Source organism: Rutidosis leptorrhynchoides, chromosome 11, assembly GCF_046630445.1.
Source record: "Rutidosis leptorrhynchoides isolate AG116_Rl617_1_P2 chromosome 11, CSIRO_AGI_Rlap_v1, whole genome shotgun sequence".
In the NCBI taxonomy this organism is placed as follows: Eukaryota; Viridiplantae; Streptophyta; class Magnoliopsida; order Asterales; family Asteraceae; genus Rutidosis; species Rutidosis leptorrhynchoides.
In genome coordinates this window covers 43,234,734-43,256,754 of record NC_092343.1, presented here as the reverse complement: position 1 = coordinate 43,256,754, position 22,021 = coordinate 43,234,734, and the positions used below count along the sequence as shown (strand labels likewise).

General features: G+C 33.3%; 1 protein-coding gene across 1 annotated transcript; it reads left to right on the top strand.

The window, feature by feature from the left end:
- Positions 1-3,031: 3,031 nt before the first annotated feature.
- On the top strand, positions 3,032-3,539 carry LOC139874497 (uncharacterized). The gene is made up of 3 exons (XM_071861923.1): positions 3,032-3,154; positions 3,201-3,365; positions 3,438-3,539. The coding sequence occupies exons 1-3, from the start codon at positions 3,032-3,034 to the stop codon at positions 3,537-3,539; spliced, it is 390 nt and encodes a 129-aa protein (XP_071718024.1).
- The last annotated feature ends 18,482 nt before the right edge of the window (positions 3,540-22,021 follow it).

The following is a 22,021-nucleotide window of genomic DNA, read 5'->3' as shown; positions in this document are numbered from 1 at the left end:
CCGATAGTAAATTTAAAGTTTTCAGATATTTCTTGAATAGCCTTTCTTTGCGGAGTTGTAAATGGAAATTTTGACATAGTGAGGATCTGCCCGATTTCAGAATATATTTCCTTTCTTTTTGCGAAGAAATTCTGATGTATTCTTTCCTCGGTTGAATCCGGTAAAACTTCGATTAATCGTTTGATGAGAAATGAGACTGGATCAAAGTAGAAGAAATCTCGATCTCCATATTTTGAAATAGGGTTAGGTTGTTTGCTTTCAATCCAACATTCTAATTCAGAAATCATTGCGACGGCGTAACGGGTGATATGAATTTGAGAAAATTCCTTATCACTGATGTGAGGTAGAAAACTGACGAATGACTCTAAATCAAATTTGAGGTTGATTTCTGCATCCCGATACTTGACAAAAATATCATCTCCACATTCTTTTAACAGTTTGTGAAGAGAAAGAACTTGACTACGCAACTCTTTTAATATATTTATTTGAAATTTTGAAAATGGGAAATCCGAGGAATAGAGGTGCCTAACGAATTCTCTATAGACGTTTAACCTTCTGCTAGGATTTAACAGATTTCCAGTAAACGGAGGATCTGAGTTATCAATATGTCGTTTCTCTGTTGGGATATATTCAAACAAGTCCTGATATTTGAAAATAGTTGGTTATTTTTCCCGTATTTCATCTTCCATAATGAGGAGTTCATTTAGACTGAGCCTCCCTTTTGGATCGTGAAGAGGGTCGAATCCAGGTTCATTTGAGTAAAACTTATCCAAAAGTAATGAAATCTCTAAGTCGGATGAAGTCATCCGGCTTCTTGGACTACAAGGATCAAGAATTAATTCTTGATGAGATTCATCACGGTTTGAATTTGTTTCATTTTTATGTTTATAAAGAAAAACTTCTCTGATTTTCGAAGTCGTGAGAGAGTAACTGCCTTTCACACTTTCTTCGTAATCGGTTAAGTTTGAACTGGAATCTACATAAATTAATACCATAATTAAGATTTTGTTTTTATAGTTTAAAAAAGGTTTACTATAATGGCGACTTTAAATCCTATACCAAAAAACTCCCTGTTTGTTAAGCATGTGTGTTTCTTATCAATTTATCTGTGAAACAAGTGGCCAGGCCGACAACGGAGAGGCATGATCCTTTTGGTTCCAATATAATTGGAGACTGTTCGGAAAATTTAACAACCAAGTCCGTGTATAATTGTCTTTCTTAGACACCACTCAAGAATCTCAGATATCCTGACAGAATCAACAATCACCTTAACAAGCAGAAAATTCGATCCCCAGCAGCGGCGCCAAAAAACTTTACTTCCTTATGATATGACCAAAATGAACGGTTTTATTTATGTGGTGTTGTTAGGTCACTAAACGTCAGAATCAGTTACTAAAAGAGAGTAGTGGTTTTATTATTTATAGTTAGCTGGGTTTTCGAACTATAGTTCACCTACTTTTCTTCTTTTTAACGAGTAAGTGGCAAGTATAACTCAGGTTCATATTTTTGCATGTTTGCTCAGTAATGTAGGACAAAAGTACCTAAATAGTTAACCGTAGTGGCAAGTGGTGATAGATTAAGATTAACTAAAAGTAATACAAACTATAAATATAAAAGGGATAGGTATGAAGAATAGGATACTGATGGGAGATTATTACGAGAGTTTAACCTCCTAAAATAAACACTAAACCTTAATCAACCGGGCTATGAACCTAATCAATTTGTCACTAAGAGTTTAGGCTTTGAAGATTCTGGCAAAGACGGATATCCCTACTCCCAATATTAACCTTAGAGGGTTTAAATGACCTTATGGATAAATTCCTAGGTACATGAATAAAGTGGTATATCCCTAAAGGAAAGTCTCAGATTTTCTTAATCCTAGTTTGGTCTAACTACAGTAACATTCCTTCAGTTAACACTAAAATATGCCTTAACATTAACAGAAGTGCAATCTTAGATATTCTAAGGTACTGCTAATTGGATTAGAGGTCTGTCCTTTGCGATCACTTACTCAACCCCATATCATCATACAACATCTCAAGAACATTGCTTCTGATGCGAATCATGCTTTTGAGTAAGCCAGTGTTCACTGAACTCTATATTGCCTACTTTAATCACAACCTAAATGGGCAGCTCTTCTTTGACGGACAAGTGATTATCTGTACGTAGGTACTATATCTCTATTGTGACATTAAGCACACATAACTACTTACCTTGTATCCTAGGGTTGATCAGGTCCTAGTACTAGGTTATAGCCACGTGAATAAGTGAAAAGGGTGATCCGTAAATTAGACTTCTAAACCATCAAGGTTTCAGCATAACAATAGCATAAGTTTCACATAAGATATTCAATCATATAATAAACATTTGCAATAGATAGATAAGCATGCAAGATGAAAGCAACTTAAAGTAACAAGATAACTTTATTAGATTAAGGAAAGTTTTCACCGTTTACAGACGAGATCTGGACCATTACAAGTGCTGACATCCTCTAGACCGCTTCTATTACAATCTTCGGTGTTCACCTCCGGGTACTTAATTTCCTGCTCAAAGGTGAGAAGGCTTTGAAAGCTCTAGTGAGAGAAAGTGTATTGTAGTGAGAGAGTGAAGAGAGGTGTGTTGAAAATAGATGACAAAAAGCCTTTAAATAGAAGGTAAATATGCCTGCAAACACCTGGCAGGTCGTTTGCCAAGCCGTTTGAAAGGCCCATTTTCTGAGGCAGCCCGTTTTTTATGCCCGTTTTTCTGGGCCGTTTGACAGGTTGTTTCCCATAGCGGCAGGCCATTTGGCAAGTCTTTTGGCCTGCCCTGGTCAGCCTGTTTCCTGGATTATAACTTGACTTCTTGTCTTTCACCAGAATCTTCGTTTCAGCTCCGATTTTCTTGATATTTTTTGCACTGTCTTTGTAATTACTTAATATACGAATTTAACCGAAAAACGATTATTTTTTCGATAAAGTTTGGAACTTTATGCTTTTTGGGACTCAATATCGAGGGTAAAAACGTAAATTTTTAGCCGATATCACTCAACATGTGGCAGCGACGTTGGGTAGAACAGTTGAACGACTACGACTGTGAGATCCGCTATCATCCTGGCAAGGCTAATGTTGTTGCAGATGCCTTGAGTCGGAAAGAGAAGGCTAAACTTCTCCGAGTTAGAGCCTCTGAATATGACCTTCTGAACGAACCTTACTTCTTAGATACGCGATGCGAAACTTGAGGCATTAACACAGGAGAATATTTCTACTAAATCACATAAGGGTCCAGATAAACAGTTTGCCATTAGAGATGATGGAACTCCTTACTTTGCTGATAGGATTTGGGTACCGAAATTTGGCGGATTAAGGGACCTAGTGCTAGATGAGGTACATAAGTCAAGATATTCTATTCACTCTGGATCCAAAAAAATGTATCAAGATCTTAGGGCACTATATTAGGGGCCCAATCTGAAAGCCGATGTTGCTACCTACGTTGGTAAATGCTTGACATGTGCTAAGGTCAAGGCAGAACATCAGAAACTGTCAGGACTGCTGACATAGCCAGAGATTCCCCAGTGGAAATGGGAATGCATTGCAATGGACTTCATTACTAAGTTTCCCAAGACTGTGGGAGGTTACGATACTATTTGGGATATCATTGATCGTCTCACAAAATCAGCTCATTTTTATGTCGATTAAAGAGACGGATAAGATGGAAAAGTTGGCACAAGTTTACCTAAAAGAAGTGGTTTTCCAGACATGGTGTGCCGATATCTATTATTTCCAACAGAGACAGCAGATTTACGTCTAGATTTTGGCAAACATTGCAAAAAGCAATGGGAACTCGACTTGATATGAGTACATCATATCATCCATAGACAGATGGCCAAAGCGAAAGAACCATCCAAACTTTAGAAGACATGTTGAGAGCATGCGTTATTGATTTTGGGAGCGAATGGGATAGGCACTTACCGTTGGCAGAATTCTCGTACAACAATAGTTATCATGTGAGTATTAGGGCTGCACCTTTCGAGATGCTATACGGGAGAAAGTGTAGATTGATATGACTGAAATAGACAGTTTTATTCGTGCAGTGTCGTTAGGCGGCAGGGCGTCAGAATCAGCTGATCAGAGTAGGGAACAGTGGTTTATTATTTATAATGTGTGGGGCCTAAATTTACGTTTAACTTTCTAAGATGTAGAAGGTGTAAGTTAACCTAGGTTCGTGTTTTTGAATGGTTTAACGAATTGAAGATCAAGTGGATAATTGTCTTTAGTTAAATTACCTAGATAATGGATAGTAGTGATTTTAAGCTAATGGTCCTAATTGCAGAAAAGTAAAGGAAGTGGAAGGATATCTGGAGTATGCAGATCAGGGAAATGTTGACCAAGATATTAGTTTGGGTTAGGTTAAAGTAATTATGTCTATGTTAAGGCTAAGATTGGAATGGTATAGATCTGGTTGGATGAGCCAATTACACAGACCTACTTATCTCTAGACTCTTGGAGTTCTTGTTGAGTAGTGAAAAGCATGTCATTTGGTTGTATAATTGAAAGGTAATTATACCTCGGAGGTTATCCTCAGTAAAGCACTAGGTTTATTAGTGAGTTGAGTTCTAATCCTAACCCTCGTTATCGGTTTAGATAACTGAATAACAACGTGCCGTATTGATGGAACACTGATCACAAACGGAAGGAGTCCTGATATCGGCTAAAAAGTCACGTTTTTACCCCCAATATTATGCCCTAAATCAATAAATTTTCAAGCTTTGTCGACAAAATTATCGCTTTGTCAGTTGATTTTGTAGATTAAGTGATTACGAAGGCAATGCAAATAGAATCAAGTAAAACGGAGCTAAAACGAAGAATCTAGAGCAAAAACGGTGAAAGACAAGAAATCAAGTTACGATCCAGTGAATTTCAGCTGACCAGGCAAGCCAAATGGCCTGCCAAACGGCTTGTCTGTATGTCAAACGGCCTGCCATACGGCCAGAGCAAACGGAACCAGCAAACGGGCAAAATAAGCAAACGGGCATATCAAACGGATTGCCAAAGGGACTGCCAAATGGCCTGCCAGCAGTTTGCTGGCAAAAATCAAGTCTATTTAAAGGGCTTTTTCCATCCATTTCAAGAAACACTCAATTTTTAATTAACTTTATATTTTCAAGCTTTTTAGTTAGTTTTTATTAGTAGCTAGCTTAGCTTTAATTTTCGGAGGATATCCCGGCGAGTCTCTGCGATCTCGGGCAGATTTCTTCATCCTTTTCAGGTTTTTATCCGTAACACTTGTCTTTTGTATTAAACATGTGTTCTTACCTTTTATGTTTAATAATGCGTTCCAATATTACCATGATAGCTTGATTACTCTGTATGTTGTCATGATATAAGTTTTGGGTTAGCGTAATTATGTTAATTTAGTACGGTTACTGTCGTACTATTGAACTAGTAAGTCTGATAGATTTGTATGCTAGCATCTTAAGGATTGACCAACCTAGGTTGTGATCAGGACTTGTCCACCTATATGAACTTACCTACTTCATAGGATTAAGACCCCTGGTTATACTGTTTCTGAAGATTCTATGAACTCGGTATGGCCGGAGTTCTCGAGAGCATTCAATGGGCTTTTAGGACACATAACATAGGAATTGAGACATGAATGACCTAGTATGCCTATTAACTGTTCCAAAGATACCTCTTAGGAGCTGTTAAGATCTAGTTAGTGCCTTTACTGTATGACCCAAACCTACTGCATGTTCTTGTTTGATTGTTGCCTAAGACTAAGTCATATCAACTATCTAGGTATCTATTAGGTTTCTATCAGCTTTATTTCAATATATCAACTGTAATGCTGTATAATGTTTAGATTGATATGATCTCATTAGTATGATGAAATGGTTGTTAGTTTTCATTTAAGGTTTTGCCAACTTAAAACGACGGACTCCTTCCGTTTGTGATCAGTATTCAATCAACATGGAACGTTGTTATTCAGCTAACCAAACTGATAACGAGGGTTAGGATTAGAGCTTAACTCACTAATAAACTTAGTGCTTTACTGAGGATAACCTCCGAGGTATAGTTACCTTTCAATTATACAACCAAGTAACATACTTTTCACTACTCAAAGAGAACTTCGAGAGTCTAGAGATAAGTAGGTCTATGTAATTGGCTCATCCTACGTCATTCTAGACATAGCCTTAACATAAGCATAATTACCTTTCCCTAACCTAAAGCTGATATCTTGGTCAACATTTCCCTGATCTGCATACTCCGGATATCCTTCCACTTTATTTACTCTTCCGTACTTAGGACCATTAGCTTAAAACCAACTACTATCATTTATTTAGGTAATTTAACTAAAAGACAGTTACCCACTTGATCTTCAATTCGTTAATCCATTCAAAAAACATGACCCTAGGTTAACTTACACCTTCTACACCTTAGAAAGTAAAAGTAAATTTAGGCCCCGCACAATATAAATTACAAAACCACGGTGTGCTGCCTTGATCAACTAAATCAGACGTCCTGTGGCCTAATGACATCGCACGTATAAAATCGTCCGTTTCAACCGTATCTTTGTAGGCATATCAAGTTCGTCGAGTTAAGTTGACAAAACCTTAAATGAAAACTAACAACCATTTCATCATACTAATGAGATCATACCAAATCAAACGTTATACAGCATTACAGTTGATATACTGAAAGTAAAGCAGATAAAAACCTAACAGATACCTAAACAGTTGATATGACTTAATCCTAGAGCAACAATCAGACAAGAATATGCAATAGGTTTGGATCATATAGTTAAGGAACTAGCTAGATCTTAGCAGCTCCTAAGAGGTCTCTTTGGAATAGTCAATAGGCATACTAGGTCATTCATGTCTCAATTCCTAGGTTCCGTGTCCTAAAAGCGTATTAGATGCCTCTCGGGAACTCTGGCCATACCGAGTTCATAGAATCTTCAGATATAGTATAACCATGGGTCTTAATCCTATGAAGTAGCTATGTTCATATGGGTAGACAAGTCCTGATCACAACCTAGGTTGGTCAATCTTTAAGATGCTAGCATACAAATCTACCAGACTCACAAGTTCAGCATAACAATAGTAACCGTACTAATTTAACATAACTACGCTAACCCAGACTTCTATCATGGCAACATACAGATTAATTAAGCTAACATGGTAATATCAGAACGTATTTTTAAACATAAATGGTAACAAACCATGTTTAATACAAAAGACAAGCGTTTCGGATAAAAACCTGAAAAGGCTGAAGAAATCTGCCCGAGATCGCAGTGACTCGCCGGGATATCCTCCATAAAATAAAAGCTAAGCTAGCTACTACTAAAAACTAACTAAAAAGCATGAAAATATAAAGTGAAATACAAATTGAGTGTGTGTTGAAATGGATGGAAGTAGCCCTTTAAATAGAGTTGGATTTTGTCTGTAAACGGCTAGCAGGCCGTTTGGCAGGCCGTTTGCAGAGGCCGTTTGGCTTGATCAGCCATTTCTGATGCCTGTTTGCTTGAACCGTGTGGTAGGCTATTTGCCATATTGGCAGGCCATTTGGCAGGCCGTTTAGTGCCTTGGTTAGCTTGTTTCCTGGATCGTAACTTGACTTTCACCGTTTTCGGTCTAGATTCTTTGTTTTAGCTCCGTTTTATTTGATTCTTTTTGCACCACCTTCGTAATCACTTAATCTACAAAATCAACTGACAAAGTGATAAATTTTGCAATAAACTTTGGAACTTTATGGATTTAGGGCTTAATAACGGAGGTAAAAACGTTACTTTTTGGCCGATATCTTAGATCACCGATATGTTGGAGTGAATTAGGGGATAGTTAATTGACTGGTCCTGAGATTATTCACGAGACTATTGAAAATATTGTACAAATTCAAGAAAGGTTGAAAACTGCTCGAAGCCGACAAAATAGCTATGCTGATAATTGAAGACGACCTCTAGAATTTCAAGTTGGTGACAAAGTCATGCTGAAAGTATCACCTTGGAAAGGTGTTGTTCGTTTTGGGAAATGAGGCAAGTTAAGTCCAAGGTACGTTGGACCATTCGAGATTACTGAACGGATTGGACCCGTAGCATATAGATTGAGTTTACCTCAAGAACTTAGCAAGATTCACGATACGTTTCACCTGTCAAACTTGAATAAGTGTTTGGCAGATGAGAATCTGACAATTCCTTTGGACGAGATACAAGTAGATCCTAAACTTCATTTCGTAGAAGAACCTCTTGAGATCATGGACCGTGAGGTCAAACGCCTAAAGCAGAGCAACATACCGACTGTGAAAGTTCGATGGAATGCACGCAGAGGACCGAAATTCACATGGGAACGTGAAGACCAGATGAAGCAAAAGTATCCGCAATTGTTTCCTAACGAGTCAACTTCGGCGGACGTGCACAAAATTTTGGGACAAAATTACATTAACGGGGAGGTAATGTAATACCCTAGCTATTTTCGTTAAGCTTTGTTAACTATCCGTTAAGTATTTAACGGTGTTTACTTTCGATTCGTGTATTTAATTGAATTAAATGCATACTTGAGTTCATGATGAACTAATATATTTAATGTGACGACCCAGAAATTTCTACTTATTTTTAAGCCAATTCTCTATATAATTGAATGTTTCCGACACGATAAACAAAACTTGTTATTATAAGTCTCAAAAATTTTGAAAGGGTTTATGAAGTTTTTCACCTCTTTCGACCATTCCGACGATTCATGAACGTTATTACGTGTATTTTATATATATATATATATATATATATATATATATATATATATATATATATATATATATATATATATATATATATATATATATATATATATATATATATATATATCTTACTTGAAAATACAATAATTAAGTATCTCATGAAGTATATTAACAAAGTATTACACCTACGTTTTCACATTACAAACTCATAGGTTTGCAAACTATATATATATATATATATATATATATATATATATATATATATATATATATATATATATATATATATATATATATATATATATATATATATATATAATATTTATCGACGTAGTTAAACCTATATTAAAATGTATTTATATATAATGTATTATGAATGTATAAATACACTCTTGAAAGCTATGAATACATATATTAACATACTTATACTTATTAAAGCTAGAAACATTCGTATTCCGATTCATTCTCATCAAATATTCTACTCGTATTTATGTGGTATTTATACGTGTATTATACGCAGCTTCTTGAAATATTTACTATTGGTATATACTAATAGAAATATGAATTAATGGAATAATATGTCATGCATGACTTAATACATAATATGTCATGCATGACTTAATATATTTTAACTTATACTAGATATTTTCACTAAAAACCAAATTTATAATTATAAATAAGCACCATTTTAACTCATTTTTATACATTCATTTTTCAAATTTTCTTTCAAGTATTCAATCTCTCTCAAATTCAAAAATTCTAGTTCTAAGTGTTCTTCATCATTTTTATAAGATACTAGCTTCAAAAACTAAACTATAATCACCATAACAATAATCAATCAAGAAGACTTCAAGAAGACTTTCCATTTCAAGTTTATACTTCCAAGCTTTCTAATCCAATTCAAGAAATCATCTAAGATCAAGCAACTTTCATTAATATCAGTAGCTTTACTTTCTAAACTTGAGTTAATAGCCTTGTTCATAATCTCGTTCGATTCATATCTATATAGCTATCTTATTTGGAGTTTATAACTTATAACAACTAGAACATAGTTTAGTTAATTCTAAACTTATTTGCAAACAAAGTTAATCCTACTAATTTGACTCTTAAAACACTTAAACACATGTAATATATCCATATGATATGCTAACATAAGGATATATAACTTGTAAATACGAAGAACACCTTAAAACTGAACATACGCCGTCGTAGAGAAATCGGGGGCTATTTAGGGTTGGATATTTAAAACCTATCTTAAACTTTGAATTGGAATTTCATGTTTTGGAAAAATGTTATTTCATATGGACATGATAATATATCCAAAAATCATAGTTAAACTTAAAGTGTAAGTATGTTTATCAAAATGGTCATTAAGATGTCGTTCTTTCGACAGATATGACCACCTTCTTCTAAATTGATTTGAAACTTGTAACTCCGACTATAAACCAACAATTTTACAGTTTAGTTTTGGAAAATTTAGTTCAATACAAAACCATAGCAATTTGATTCATTCAAATTCGATTTGTAACGAAGAAATTATGGGCAAAACAATATTGGTTAGAAACAAGCTAAATTAGCTACGTGATTTTTTGTAAAAATCTATCGTAACCATATCCTAGCTAACTTTTCCTATATCCTACATGTATTTATACAAGCCATGACTATTTCCTTGTAATTTACTAGTCTTGGTTAATTCCGAGACAATATAATATGGTCTTGATTAGTTAAGACAACATGTATGCAATACATTCGGATAAATCATAAAAAACCATGTACACAATACATCTGGGTTAATTCTAAGACAACACGTGTACAATGGGTCGTGATTGAGTCTTAAACAATACGTATACAATACGTCTTGATTAAATTCTAAGATTATATATTGGACTATTGGACTATTGGACTGTATTTGGACTACTAACTTGAAGACTTAAATAATCACACGTAATTGAAAATATTATATGACTAAAATTGTATTATATTTTGATATATATATATATATATATATATATATATATATATATATATATATATATATATATATATATAGGTTCGTGAATTCTGTTGAAGGTCAAGTCTTATTTTTCAACTTATTGAAAGATCTTGTTATTTACCCTCTTCAAATCACAAGTGAGTCTACTGTCCCATACACTTTTACTTTTTGGGATGAGATAACATGATGTTTTAAACTGTTTTATGCATTAGGCATGAGTACAAAACTGAATATACACAATGAGTTTGATCCAAAAGCCTCTAGCTTGAATATATTAATTACTTTGTCAGGCTCAAACTATAAGGATGATACCGTAGGTTTAACAAACCTCACTCAACGAACTGGGTGCTTATAACTTTGTGTAGTGACCCGAACTTTTTCATGTTTATATATATTAAATGAAATTATTATTTACATGATTAAGTGTTTCTAACATGTTAAGCAATCAAACTTGTTATGACTTGATTAATTGAAATAGGTTTCATATAGATAATTGACCACCCAAGTTGACTGGTGATTCACGAACGTTAAAACTTGTAAAAAATTATATGATGACATATATATAGATATATATATATATATATATATATATATATATATATATATATATATATATATATATATATAGTTAACATGATATTATGATAATTAAGTATCTCATTAGGTATTTTAACAATGGGTTATTTACATAAAAATGAGACTATTGAATTAAGAAACTCGAAAACGGTATATATAATGATTATCGTTATAACAACGTCTTACTAAATACATATGAATCATATTAAGTTATTGATACACTTTGTAAATATGATAAATGATAAGTAAATATATCATTAAGTGTATTAACAATGAACTACATATATAAAAACAAAACTACTAATTTAAGGATTTCGAAATGAGACATATATGTAACGATTATCGTTGTAACGACATTTAACTGTATATATATATCATACTAAGATATATTAATATATCATAATATAATGATAATGTAATAATTTAACATCTCTTTAGATATAATAAACAATGGGTTAACAACATTTAACAAGATCGTTAACCTAAAGGTTTCAAAACAACACTTACATGTAACGACTAACGATGACTTAACGACTCAGTTAAAATGAATTTACATGTAGTGTTTTAATATGTATTTATACACTTTTGAAAGACTTCAAGACACTTATCAAAGTACTTCTACTTAACAAAAATGATTACAATTACATCCTCGTTCATTTTCATCAACAATTCTACTCGTATGCACCCGTATTCGTACTCGTACAATACCCATATTCTAAATGTATTTACTATTGGTATATACACTACAATGATCAGCTCTTAGCAGCCCATGTGAGTCACCTAACCATGTGGGAACCATCATTTAACATCTAGCATGAAATATCTCACAAAATAACAAACTAATGGAGCCTATATGACAGATCCATATTCACGTGAATCCTAGTGTACACAAACACTTTCATTTTGCAACTTACATGCATCAAACTACTCTCTCTCAAGTGTTCTTCCATTGTTCTAAGTGTTCTTCATCATCTTCATCAAAATCTAGCTCAATCTAGTTCATAAATCCATACATAAACCAAGTTATAAAACAACTACTCAATAACACACCAACAACACTTCCAAGTTTGCTAGCTTACTTCCAATCTTGCAAATCCACTTTGAGTGATCATGCAACCTCAAGAAATATTTCTTATTTACAGTAAGATATCTTTCTAATATAAGGTAATACTCATATTCAAACTTTGATTCAATTTCTATAACTTTAACAATCTTATTTCGAGTGAAAATCTTACTTGAACTTGTTTTCGTGTCATGATGTTGCTTCAAGAACTTTCAAGCCATCCAAGGATCCTTTGAAGCTAGATCTATTTTTCTCATTTCTAGAAGGTTTGTCCACAAAACTTGAGGTAGTAATGATGTTCATAACATCATTCGATTCATATATATAAAACTACCTTATTCGAAGGTTTAAACTTGAAATCACTAGAACATAGTTTAGTTAATTCTAAACTTGTTTGCAAACAAAAGTTATTCCTTCTAACTTGACTTTTAAAATCAACTAAACACATGTTCTATATCTATATGATATGCTAACTTAATGATTTAAAACCTGAAAACACGAAAAACATCGTAAAACCGGATATACGCCGTCGTAGTAACATCGCGGGCTATTTTGGGTTAGTTAATTAAAAACTATGATAAACTTTGATTTAAAAGTTGTTCTTCTGGGAAAAATCATGGTTAAACTCAAAGTGGAAGTATGTTTTCCAAAATGGTCATTTAGACGTCGTTCTTTCGACTGAAATGATTACCTTTACAAAAACAACTTGTAACCTGTACTTCCAACTATAAACTTATACTTTTTCTGTTTAGATTCATAAATTTAAGTTCAATATGAAACCATAGCAACTTGAATCACTCAAAACGGATTTAAAACGAAGAAGTTATGGGTAAAACAAGATTGGATAATTTTGCTTGTTCTAGCTACGTGAAATTTGTAACAAATCTATACAAATCATATCCTAGCTAACTTATATTGTATTATACATGTATTCTAATATATTATGTAATCTTAGGATACCATAGACACGTATGCAAATGTTTTGACATATCATATCGACCCATGTATATATATTATTTGGAACAACCATAGACACTCTATATGCAGTAATGATTGAGTTAGCTATACAGGGTTGAGGTTGATTCTAAAAATATATATACTTTGAGTTGTGATCTAGCCTGAGACGTGTATGCACTAGGTCGTGTATTGATTCAAGATAATAGATATCGATTTATTTTTCTATACATCTAACTGTGGACAACTAGTTGTAGGTTACTAACGAGGACAGCTGACTTAATAAACTTAAAACATTAAAACGTATTAAAAATGTTGTAAATATATTTTGAACATACTTTGATATATATATATATATATATATATATATATATATATATATATATATATATATATATATATATATATATATATATATATATATTTGTTATAGGTTCGTGAATCGACCAGTGGCCAAGTCTTACTTCCCGACGAAGTAAAAATATGTGAAAGTGAGTTATAGTCCCACTTTTAAAATCTAATATTTTGGGATGAGAATACATGCAGTTTTGAAAATGATTTACAAAATAGACACAAGTATTGAAACTACATTCTATGTTCAATCGTTATACCAGATATCGCCTTTGTTGAACTTGGTAACCTAAGAATTGGTGTTTATTATAATTGCCACCAATTGACGCGAATCCTAAAGATAGATCTATGGGCCATTGACAAGCCCCAGTCAGAGAATTTGAACTGCTTTAGTACTTCGATATTTATATATGGGGATATTCTAGATGCATTTGTTAATGTCGGTTACCAAGTGTTCAACCATACGAATGATTTTTATGCAGATTGCAAGTTATTGAAAGATGAAATCTTGTGGTCTATTATTACAATTTGATATATAGGTTAAACCTATAACTCACCAACATTTTTGTTGACGTTTAAAGTATGTTTATTCTCAGGTGATTATTAAGAGCTTCCGCTGTTGCATGCTAATATATGGACAAGATTTGGTGTCAGCATGCTTGTATAATATTGTTTAAAACTGTATTCCAGATTTAATTTGTTGTAACATATTAATATTATAAACCAATATGTATTGGTAGTGTATAAGTGTGATATTTTTAGATTATCATTTCTGATAATCTAGGTGGTGTCCTTTTAACCTTATCGATAAAATAAAGGTTATGGTTTGTTTTAAAAATGAATGTAGTCTTTGAAAAACATCTCATATAGAGGTCAAAACCTCGCAACGAAATCAATTAATATGGAACGTTTATAATCAATATGAAGGGGACATTTCACTTTGTAACCGAATGCTTGATCAACGTTTGCAATATGGAGTAAAGGAACACGTATAGCGCATTTAAGCTATCCGCGGGTTAAATCTTTATATTCAAGTGCTCATAACTGTTGTATAATATTTACTGCTTTGAACTAAATCTCGTGGTCTAACAAAGATAAACTGATTTACTTAAAACCTGTAGATTTACTCAACAATTTTGTGGATCGTTTTCATGTTTTATCTCAGGTTGTTAAAGGTACTTAGCTTCCGCATTGCTTTGATGACTATGTGCTTACGTGATGCATACACTGGATTGGAGTCCAGCATGGGTCTTTATGTCAAGAACATTTGATCGCATTTAAAACTGTTTCCTATTAAATAATTTTTATGGATTATTTACTATTGTCATTACATCAAATGTTTCTGGATTATTTTACTTTAATGACAATGCTTTTGAAATAAATGCGATTACTTTTCGAAAAACGTCTCATATATAGGGCGTGACCGTTAACTGTGGGACCAGAAGATAATATTCGGGTAGTGTGTTCTGACGGGGTGCTACAACCTCTTATGTCGAGAACACCATCGACGTTATGTCGGAATACACCCTCGACGTTAGCACTGGGTGCGCACATAATCACATATAGTGACTGTACTGGTCACAGACTCATAAAATTCTAATCATAAGCATGACACTAATCACTATACATGTCACTGTATAATCATGCCCATAAAGATAGTCCCACTCACCTGGAAGCACGAGTACTCAGTTGTCTTATATCAATGAGCCTTCACCTTTCCGTTTATCACCTGAGAATATCAATTCTCTAGTTAGGACACTTTTCAATCAAATTACACAGTAGAATATATATATATATATATATATATATATATATATATATATATATATATATATATATATATATATACATACAGTAAATGGATCAAAATTGCACTTGGCCTAAACCTACAAACACTGTCACTCGCACGGATGAGGTATCACTTGTGCGTATGACTAAGCTCACTCGTACGGGTGAGTATCCTCACTCGCACGACTGACCTATCATATGCACTAGTGATTATAAAATTCACACACACGGTTTAGTGTCTCACTCGCACGAATGGACACTTCACTCGTACGAGTAAGTGCCTCAAACGCACGGTTGAGCAAGAACAGCAGCAAACCTGCAAGTAGAGCTTTTTACACCCAAACCAAAGTTTAATTTTGTAGTGACCCGAACTTTTCCATGTTTATATATATTAAATGAATTTGATATTTATATGATTAAGTGTTTCCAACATGTTAAGCGATCGAACTTTTTAAGACTTGATTAATTGAAATAGGTTTTATATAGACAATTGACCACCCAAGTTGACCGGTGATTCACGAACGTTAAAACTTGTAAAAACTATATGATGTCATATATATATATATATATATATATATATATATATATATATATATATATATATATATATATATATATATATATATATATATATATATATATATATATATATATATATATATAGTTAACATGGTATTATGATAAGTAAACATATCATTAAGTATATTAACAATGAACTACATATGTAAAAACAAGACTACTAACTTAATGATTTCGAAACGAGGCATATATGTAACGATTATCGTTGTAACGTCATTTAATTGTATATATATCATATTAAGATATATTAATACATCATAATATCATGATAACGTAATAATTTAACATCTCATTTGATATAATAAACAATGGGTTAACAACACTTAACAAGATGGTTAACCTAAAAGTTTCAAAACAACACTTACATGTAACGACTAACGATGACTTAACGACTCAGTTAAAATGTATATACATGTAGTGTTTTAATATGTATTCATACACTTATGAAATACTTCAAGACACTTATCAAAGTACTTCTACTTAACAAAAATGCTTACAATTACATCCTCATTCATTTTCATCAACAATTCTACTCGTATGCACTCGTATTCGTACTCGTACAATACCTAGCTTCTAAATGTATTTACTATTGGTATATACACTCTAATGATCAGCTCTTAGCAGCCCATGTGAGTCACCTAACCATGTGGGAACCATCATTTAGCATCTAGCATGAAATATCTCACAAAATTACAAACTAATGGAGCCTATATGGAGTGTCTAAATTCACGTGAATGAGGGAAGTCACAAACACATTCACTTTGCAATTTTCTTGAATCAAATTACTCTCTCTCAAGTGTTCTTCTTTTGTTCTAAGTGTTCTTCATCATCATTAACAAAATTTAGCTCAATCTAGTTCACAAATCCATACATATACCAAGTTATAAATCAACTACTCAAGAACACACCAACAACACTTCTAAGTTTGCTAGCTTACTTCCAATCTTGCAAATCCACTTTGAGTGATCATCCAACCTCAAGAAATCTTTATTATTTACAGTAAGATATCTTTCTAATATAAGGTAATACTCATATTCAAACTTTGATTCAATTTCTATATCTTTAATAATCTTATTTCGAGTGGAAATCTTACTTGAACTTGTTTTCGTGTCATGATTTTGCTTCAAGAACTTTCAAGCCATCCAAGGATCCTTTGAAGCTAGATCTATTTTTCTCATTTCCAGTAGGTTTATCCACAAAACCTGATGTAGTAATGATGTTCATAACATCATTCGATTCATATATATAAAGCTACCTTATTCGAAGGTTTAAACTTGTAATCACTAGAACAAAGTTTAGTTAATTCTAAACTTGTTCGCAGACAAAAGTTAATCCTTCTAACTTGACTTTTAAAATCAACTAAACACATGTTCTATATCTATATGATATGCTAACTTAATGATTTAAAACCGGAAAACACGAAAAACACCGTAAAACCGGATATACGCAGTCGTAGTAACACTGCGGGCTGTTTTGGGTTAGTTAATTAAAAACTATGATAAACTTTGATTTTAAAAGTTGTTCTTCTGGGAAAATGATTTTTCTTATGAACATGAAACTATATCCAAAAATCATGTTTAAACTCAAAGTGGAAGTATGTTTTCCAAAATGGTCATCTAGACGTCGTTCTTTCGACTGAAATAACTACCTTTACAAAAATGACTTGTAACCTGTATTTTTGACTATAAACTTATACATTTCCTGTATAGATTCATAAACTTAAGTTCAATATGAAACCATAGCAATTGGATTCACTCAAAACGGATTTAAAACGAAGAAGTTATGAGTAAAACAAGATTGGATGTTTTTACTTGTTGTAGCTACGTGAAAATTGGTAACAAATCTATATTAATCATATCCTAGCTAACTTATATTGTATAATACATGTATTCTAATATATTATGTAATCTTGGGATACCATAGACACGTATGCAAATGTTTTGACATATCATATCGACCCATCTATATATATTATTTGGAACAACCATAGACACTCTATATGCAGTAATGTTGGAGTTAGCTATACAGGGTTGAGGTTGATTCCAAAAATATATATACTTTGAGTTGTGATCTAGCCTGAGACGTGTATACACTGGGTCATGAATTGGGTCAAGATAATATATATCAATTTATTTTCTGTACATCTAACTATGGACAACTAGTTGTAGGTTACTAACGAGGACAGCTGACTTAATAAACTTAAAACATTAAAACGTATTAAAAATGTTGTAAATATATTTTGAACATACTTTGATATATATGTACATATTTGTTATAGGTTCGTGAATCGACCAGTGGCCAAGTCTTAATTCCCGACGAAGTAAAAATCTGTGAAAGTGAGTTATAGTCTCACATTTAAAATCTAATATTTTGGGATGAGAATACATGAAATTTTATAAATATTTTACGAAATAGACACAAGTAAATGAAACTACTTTATATGGGTGAATGATCGAAGCCGAATATGCCCCTTTTTTAACTTGGTAGCCTAAGAATTTGGGAACAGACCCCCAAATTGACGCGAATCCTAAAGATAGATCTATCGGGCCCAACAAGCCCCATTCTGGAATTTGGAATGCTTTAGTACTTCGATTTTATCATGTCTGATGGGTGTCCCGGAATGATGGGGATATTCTATATGCATCTTGTTAATGTCGGTTACCAGGTGTTCACCGTATGAATGATTTTTATCTCTATGTATGGGATGTATTAAAATATGAAATCTTATGGTCTATTATTATGATTTGATAATATATAGGTTAAACCTATAACTCACCAACATTTTTGTTGACGTTTTAAGCATGTTTATTCTCAGGTTATTATTAAGAGCTTCCGTTGTTGCATACTAAAATAAGGACAAGATTTGGAGTCCATACTTGTCTGATATTATGTAAAAACTGTATTCAAGAAACTTATTTTTGATGTAATATATTCTTATTGTAAACCTTTATGTAATAGTCGTGTGTAAACGGTATATTTTAGATTATCATTATTTGATAATCTACGTAATGCTTTTTAAACCTTTATCGATAAAATAAAGGTTATGGTTGTTTTAAAAATGAATGCAGTCTTTGAAAAACATCTCATATAGAGGTCAAAACCTCGCGGCGAAATCAATTAATATGGACGTTTATAATCAATATGAACGGGACATTTAAGTTGGTATCCGAGCGTTGGTCTTAGAGAACCAGAAATTTGCATTAGTGTGTCTTATCGAGTTTGTTAGGATACATTAGTGAGTCTGGACTTCGACCGTATTTTCTTTAAAAACAATTGCTTAACACTTTTCTTGGAAACTATATATTATTAACATGTAAATATTATGTGATATATTAACCTCTTAATGTGTTTGATATTGTGTGATAGATGTCTACCACTAGTACAAATCCCATTGACTCACCTAATAATAATGAAGAGTCGAATATAATTTGGGAAGATTCACAAATTCCCGAAGAGAAACCGGAAGAAGAGGAACCGGAAGAAGAGGAATCAGAAGAAGAGGAACCGGAAGAGGAGGGACCTGAAGAAGAAGAGGTTCCGGAGGAAGAAATATTGATACCTACAGTAAATCGATTAAATAAAAGAAAATCATCAACCAACGAACCAAAGTTAAAAATGGTCAATGGTGTTTCCGCCGACGAAACAAAATATTGGGAAGATTACCAATTTTCCGATGAATCGGTTCCCAATGAGGATTCCGATGATGTTATAGGAATTACCTCGACCCAATTAAATATAGCAAAAGAAAATAATAAGGGAAAAGGTATAAAAATTGAGAAACCTGATTCCAACCCCAATGAACTTTATATGTATCGGCAACGTCCGTATTTCCTAAATCATAACAATAACCCGGGAACCTCTAAACCACCAGGTTTTTCTAAACCATTGTGGAAAATGATGGCTCGTATTAGAGGAGCACCATATATCCCTAGAAAATTAGGAAAAAGAACCAAGTCCGAAGAAGAAGAGACCAGTGATTCAGATTAGAGGGTTGTAATCATGTTGTGTATTGTTTGTTAATTATCTTTTACGAATCTAATTCTTGTCTATTTTACAGTATAAAAACAAAATGGACGTTATGGGTAGACAACCGAATATTTTAGAAGACCTACCAGAGGATATGATTGAGGAAATCTTGTCTAGAGTCGGGCAGAATTCATCAGCACAATTAGTTACGGAAAAATTATTTTGTCAAACGTTTGAAAGACATTCCAGGCATGCCTTAGTATATAAAAGGCTTTCCTTTGAAAGATGGGGTATATCACATTGGGGAGACTTTAAGTTATGCCAAGTTTTCTTTAAGGCATTTAGTGCGGGAAACCCAGATGCAATTTTACGCTACGGGTAACGAACGTATTTTGACTCAACATATCCCAACATAGGACTCCGTTCTTTAGAAAGAGCTTCTAACAAGCAACATAAAGAAGCATGTTATGCTTACGGGTTAATAATGTTGCTTCTCATCAAATTGAGAAAAAGAACATTGGGTTGAAACTTTTAAATAAAACATTTTCACAAGTGACAGACTCAGTAGTTGGGGTAAGAAACAAGGTTTTTAGATTGCTACGAGGCTGTTGGGCATTACGAAACCCTCGTCCTTTTGACGACATGACAACTTGCTGCCTAGCCAATGGTCATAACGGTTACTTTCCACAAGATCAAGGATGGGAAGTCATCTTAGTAAAACCAGAATGCATGACTTGTTTCTGGACTTATGAATTACGTGTCTTTATTTCTTTTGCTGAGCAACTTGCGTATTAATTAGAATTGTCTTTATAGCTACCGAGTAGTAAAGTTATTATGTGCTATATTTCATCCTATATGTATTATAGCGGTATTGTAAGTTTGTAAAATATTTTGTATAAAGTTTGAACGCAAAATATTATTGTAATAAGTTTTTCATATAGAAACATAGTAGTTGAATTGTATAGTAGCTAGTAAGTATGAACTTAACGGGTATGTACTACCCGAATATAAACTATAAAATGCTAATAAGAAGAAAAAGCTTTTATTAATAAGTTCATATAATGCTATGAGATACTATTGACTACTCTTAAATTCTATATGATTAACTCAATTCTTTTGGCTATATTTGAAGAAAATGGCACCGGCGACTCGTCAGAATTTGAACATGAGCGAGGAAGACTTCCGTGTTTTCCTTGCAGCAAACATAGCCGTAGTACAGGCTGCGATGCAAAATAACAATAACTCTGGATCTAGCAGTGGAACTAATTCCACAAGAAATCCTATAGGATGCTCCTACAAAGAATTCACTGCCTGCAAACCTTTAGAATTTAATGGAACTGAAGGACCAATTGGATTGAAATGGTAGACCGAGAAAGTCGAATCGGTGTTTTCCATAAGTAAGTGTACTGAAGAGGACAAAGTTAAGTACGCTACGCATACCTTCACAGTTACTGCGTTAACGTGGTGGAACACCTATCTTGAACAGGTAGGACAAAATGCTGCTTACGCACTACCGTGGTCGGCATTCAAGTAATTGATGAATGAGCAGTACTGTCCTAGAAACGAAGTCAATAAACTAAAGGTAGAACTTAGGGAGTTACGAACACAAGGGTACGACATTACCACATATGAACGACGATTCACAGAGTTGTGTCTATTGTGTCCGGGAGCATTCGAAGATGAAGAAGAGAAGATCGACGCGTTTGTAAAAGGGTTACCAGTAAGGATTCAAGAAGATGTGAGTTCACACGAGCCCGCTTCCATACAAAAGGCAAGTAGAATGGCTCATAAACTCATAAATCAGATTGAGGGAAGAATTAAAGAGCAGGCGGCCGAAGAAGCCAACACGAAACAACTCAAAAGAAACCAGTGACAAGGGTCACCAATACAACAACAACAACAATTACAACCATAACCGCAACAACAATCGCAACAATAACCGCAATCCTAACAATAACTACAACAAACTTCCCAATAACAACAACAACTACAACAACCATTCCAACAACAATAACAATCTCAACAACAACCTCAATAACA

Coding starts and splice junctions, on each gene's coding strand:
- LOC139874497 (XM_071861923.1), top strand. CDS start 3,032: ATGTGGCAGCGACGTTGGGTAGAACAGTTGAACGACTACGACTGTGAG. Junction 3,155..3,200: donor AGAAGGCTAAACTTCTCCGA/GTTAGAGCCTCT, acceptor CTTACTTCTTAG/ATACGCGATGCGAAACTTGA. Junction 3,366..3,437: donor GGGACCTAGTGCTAGATGAG/GTACATAAGTCA, acceptor GCACTATATTAG/GGGCCCAATCTGAAAGCCGA.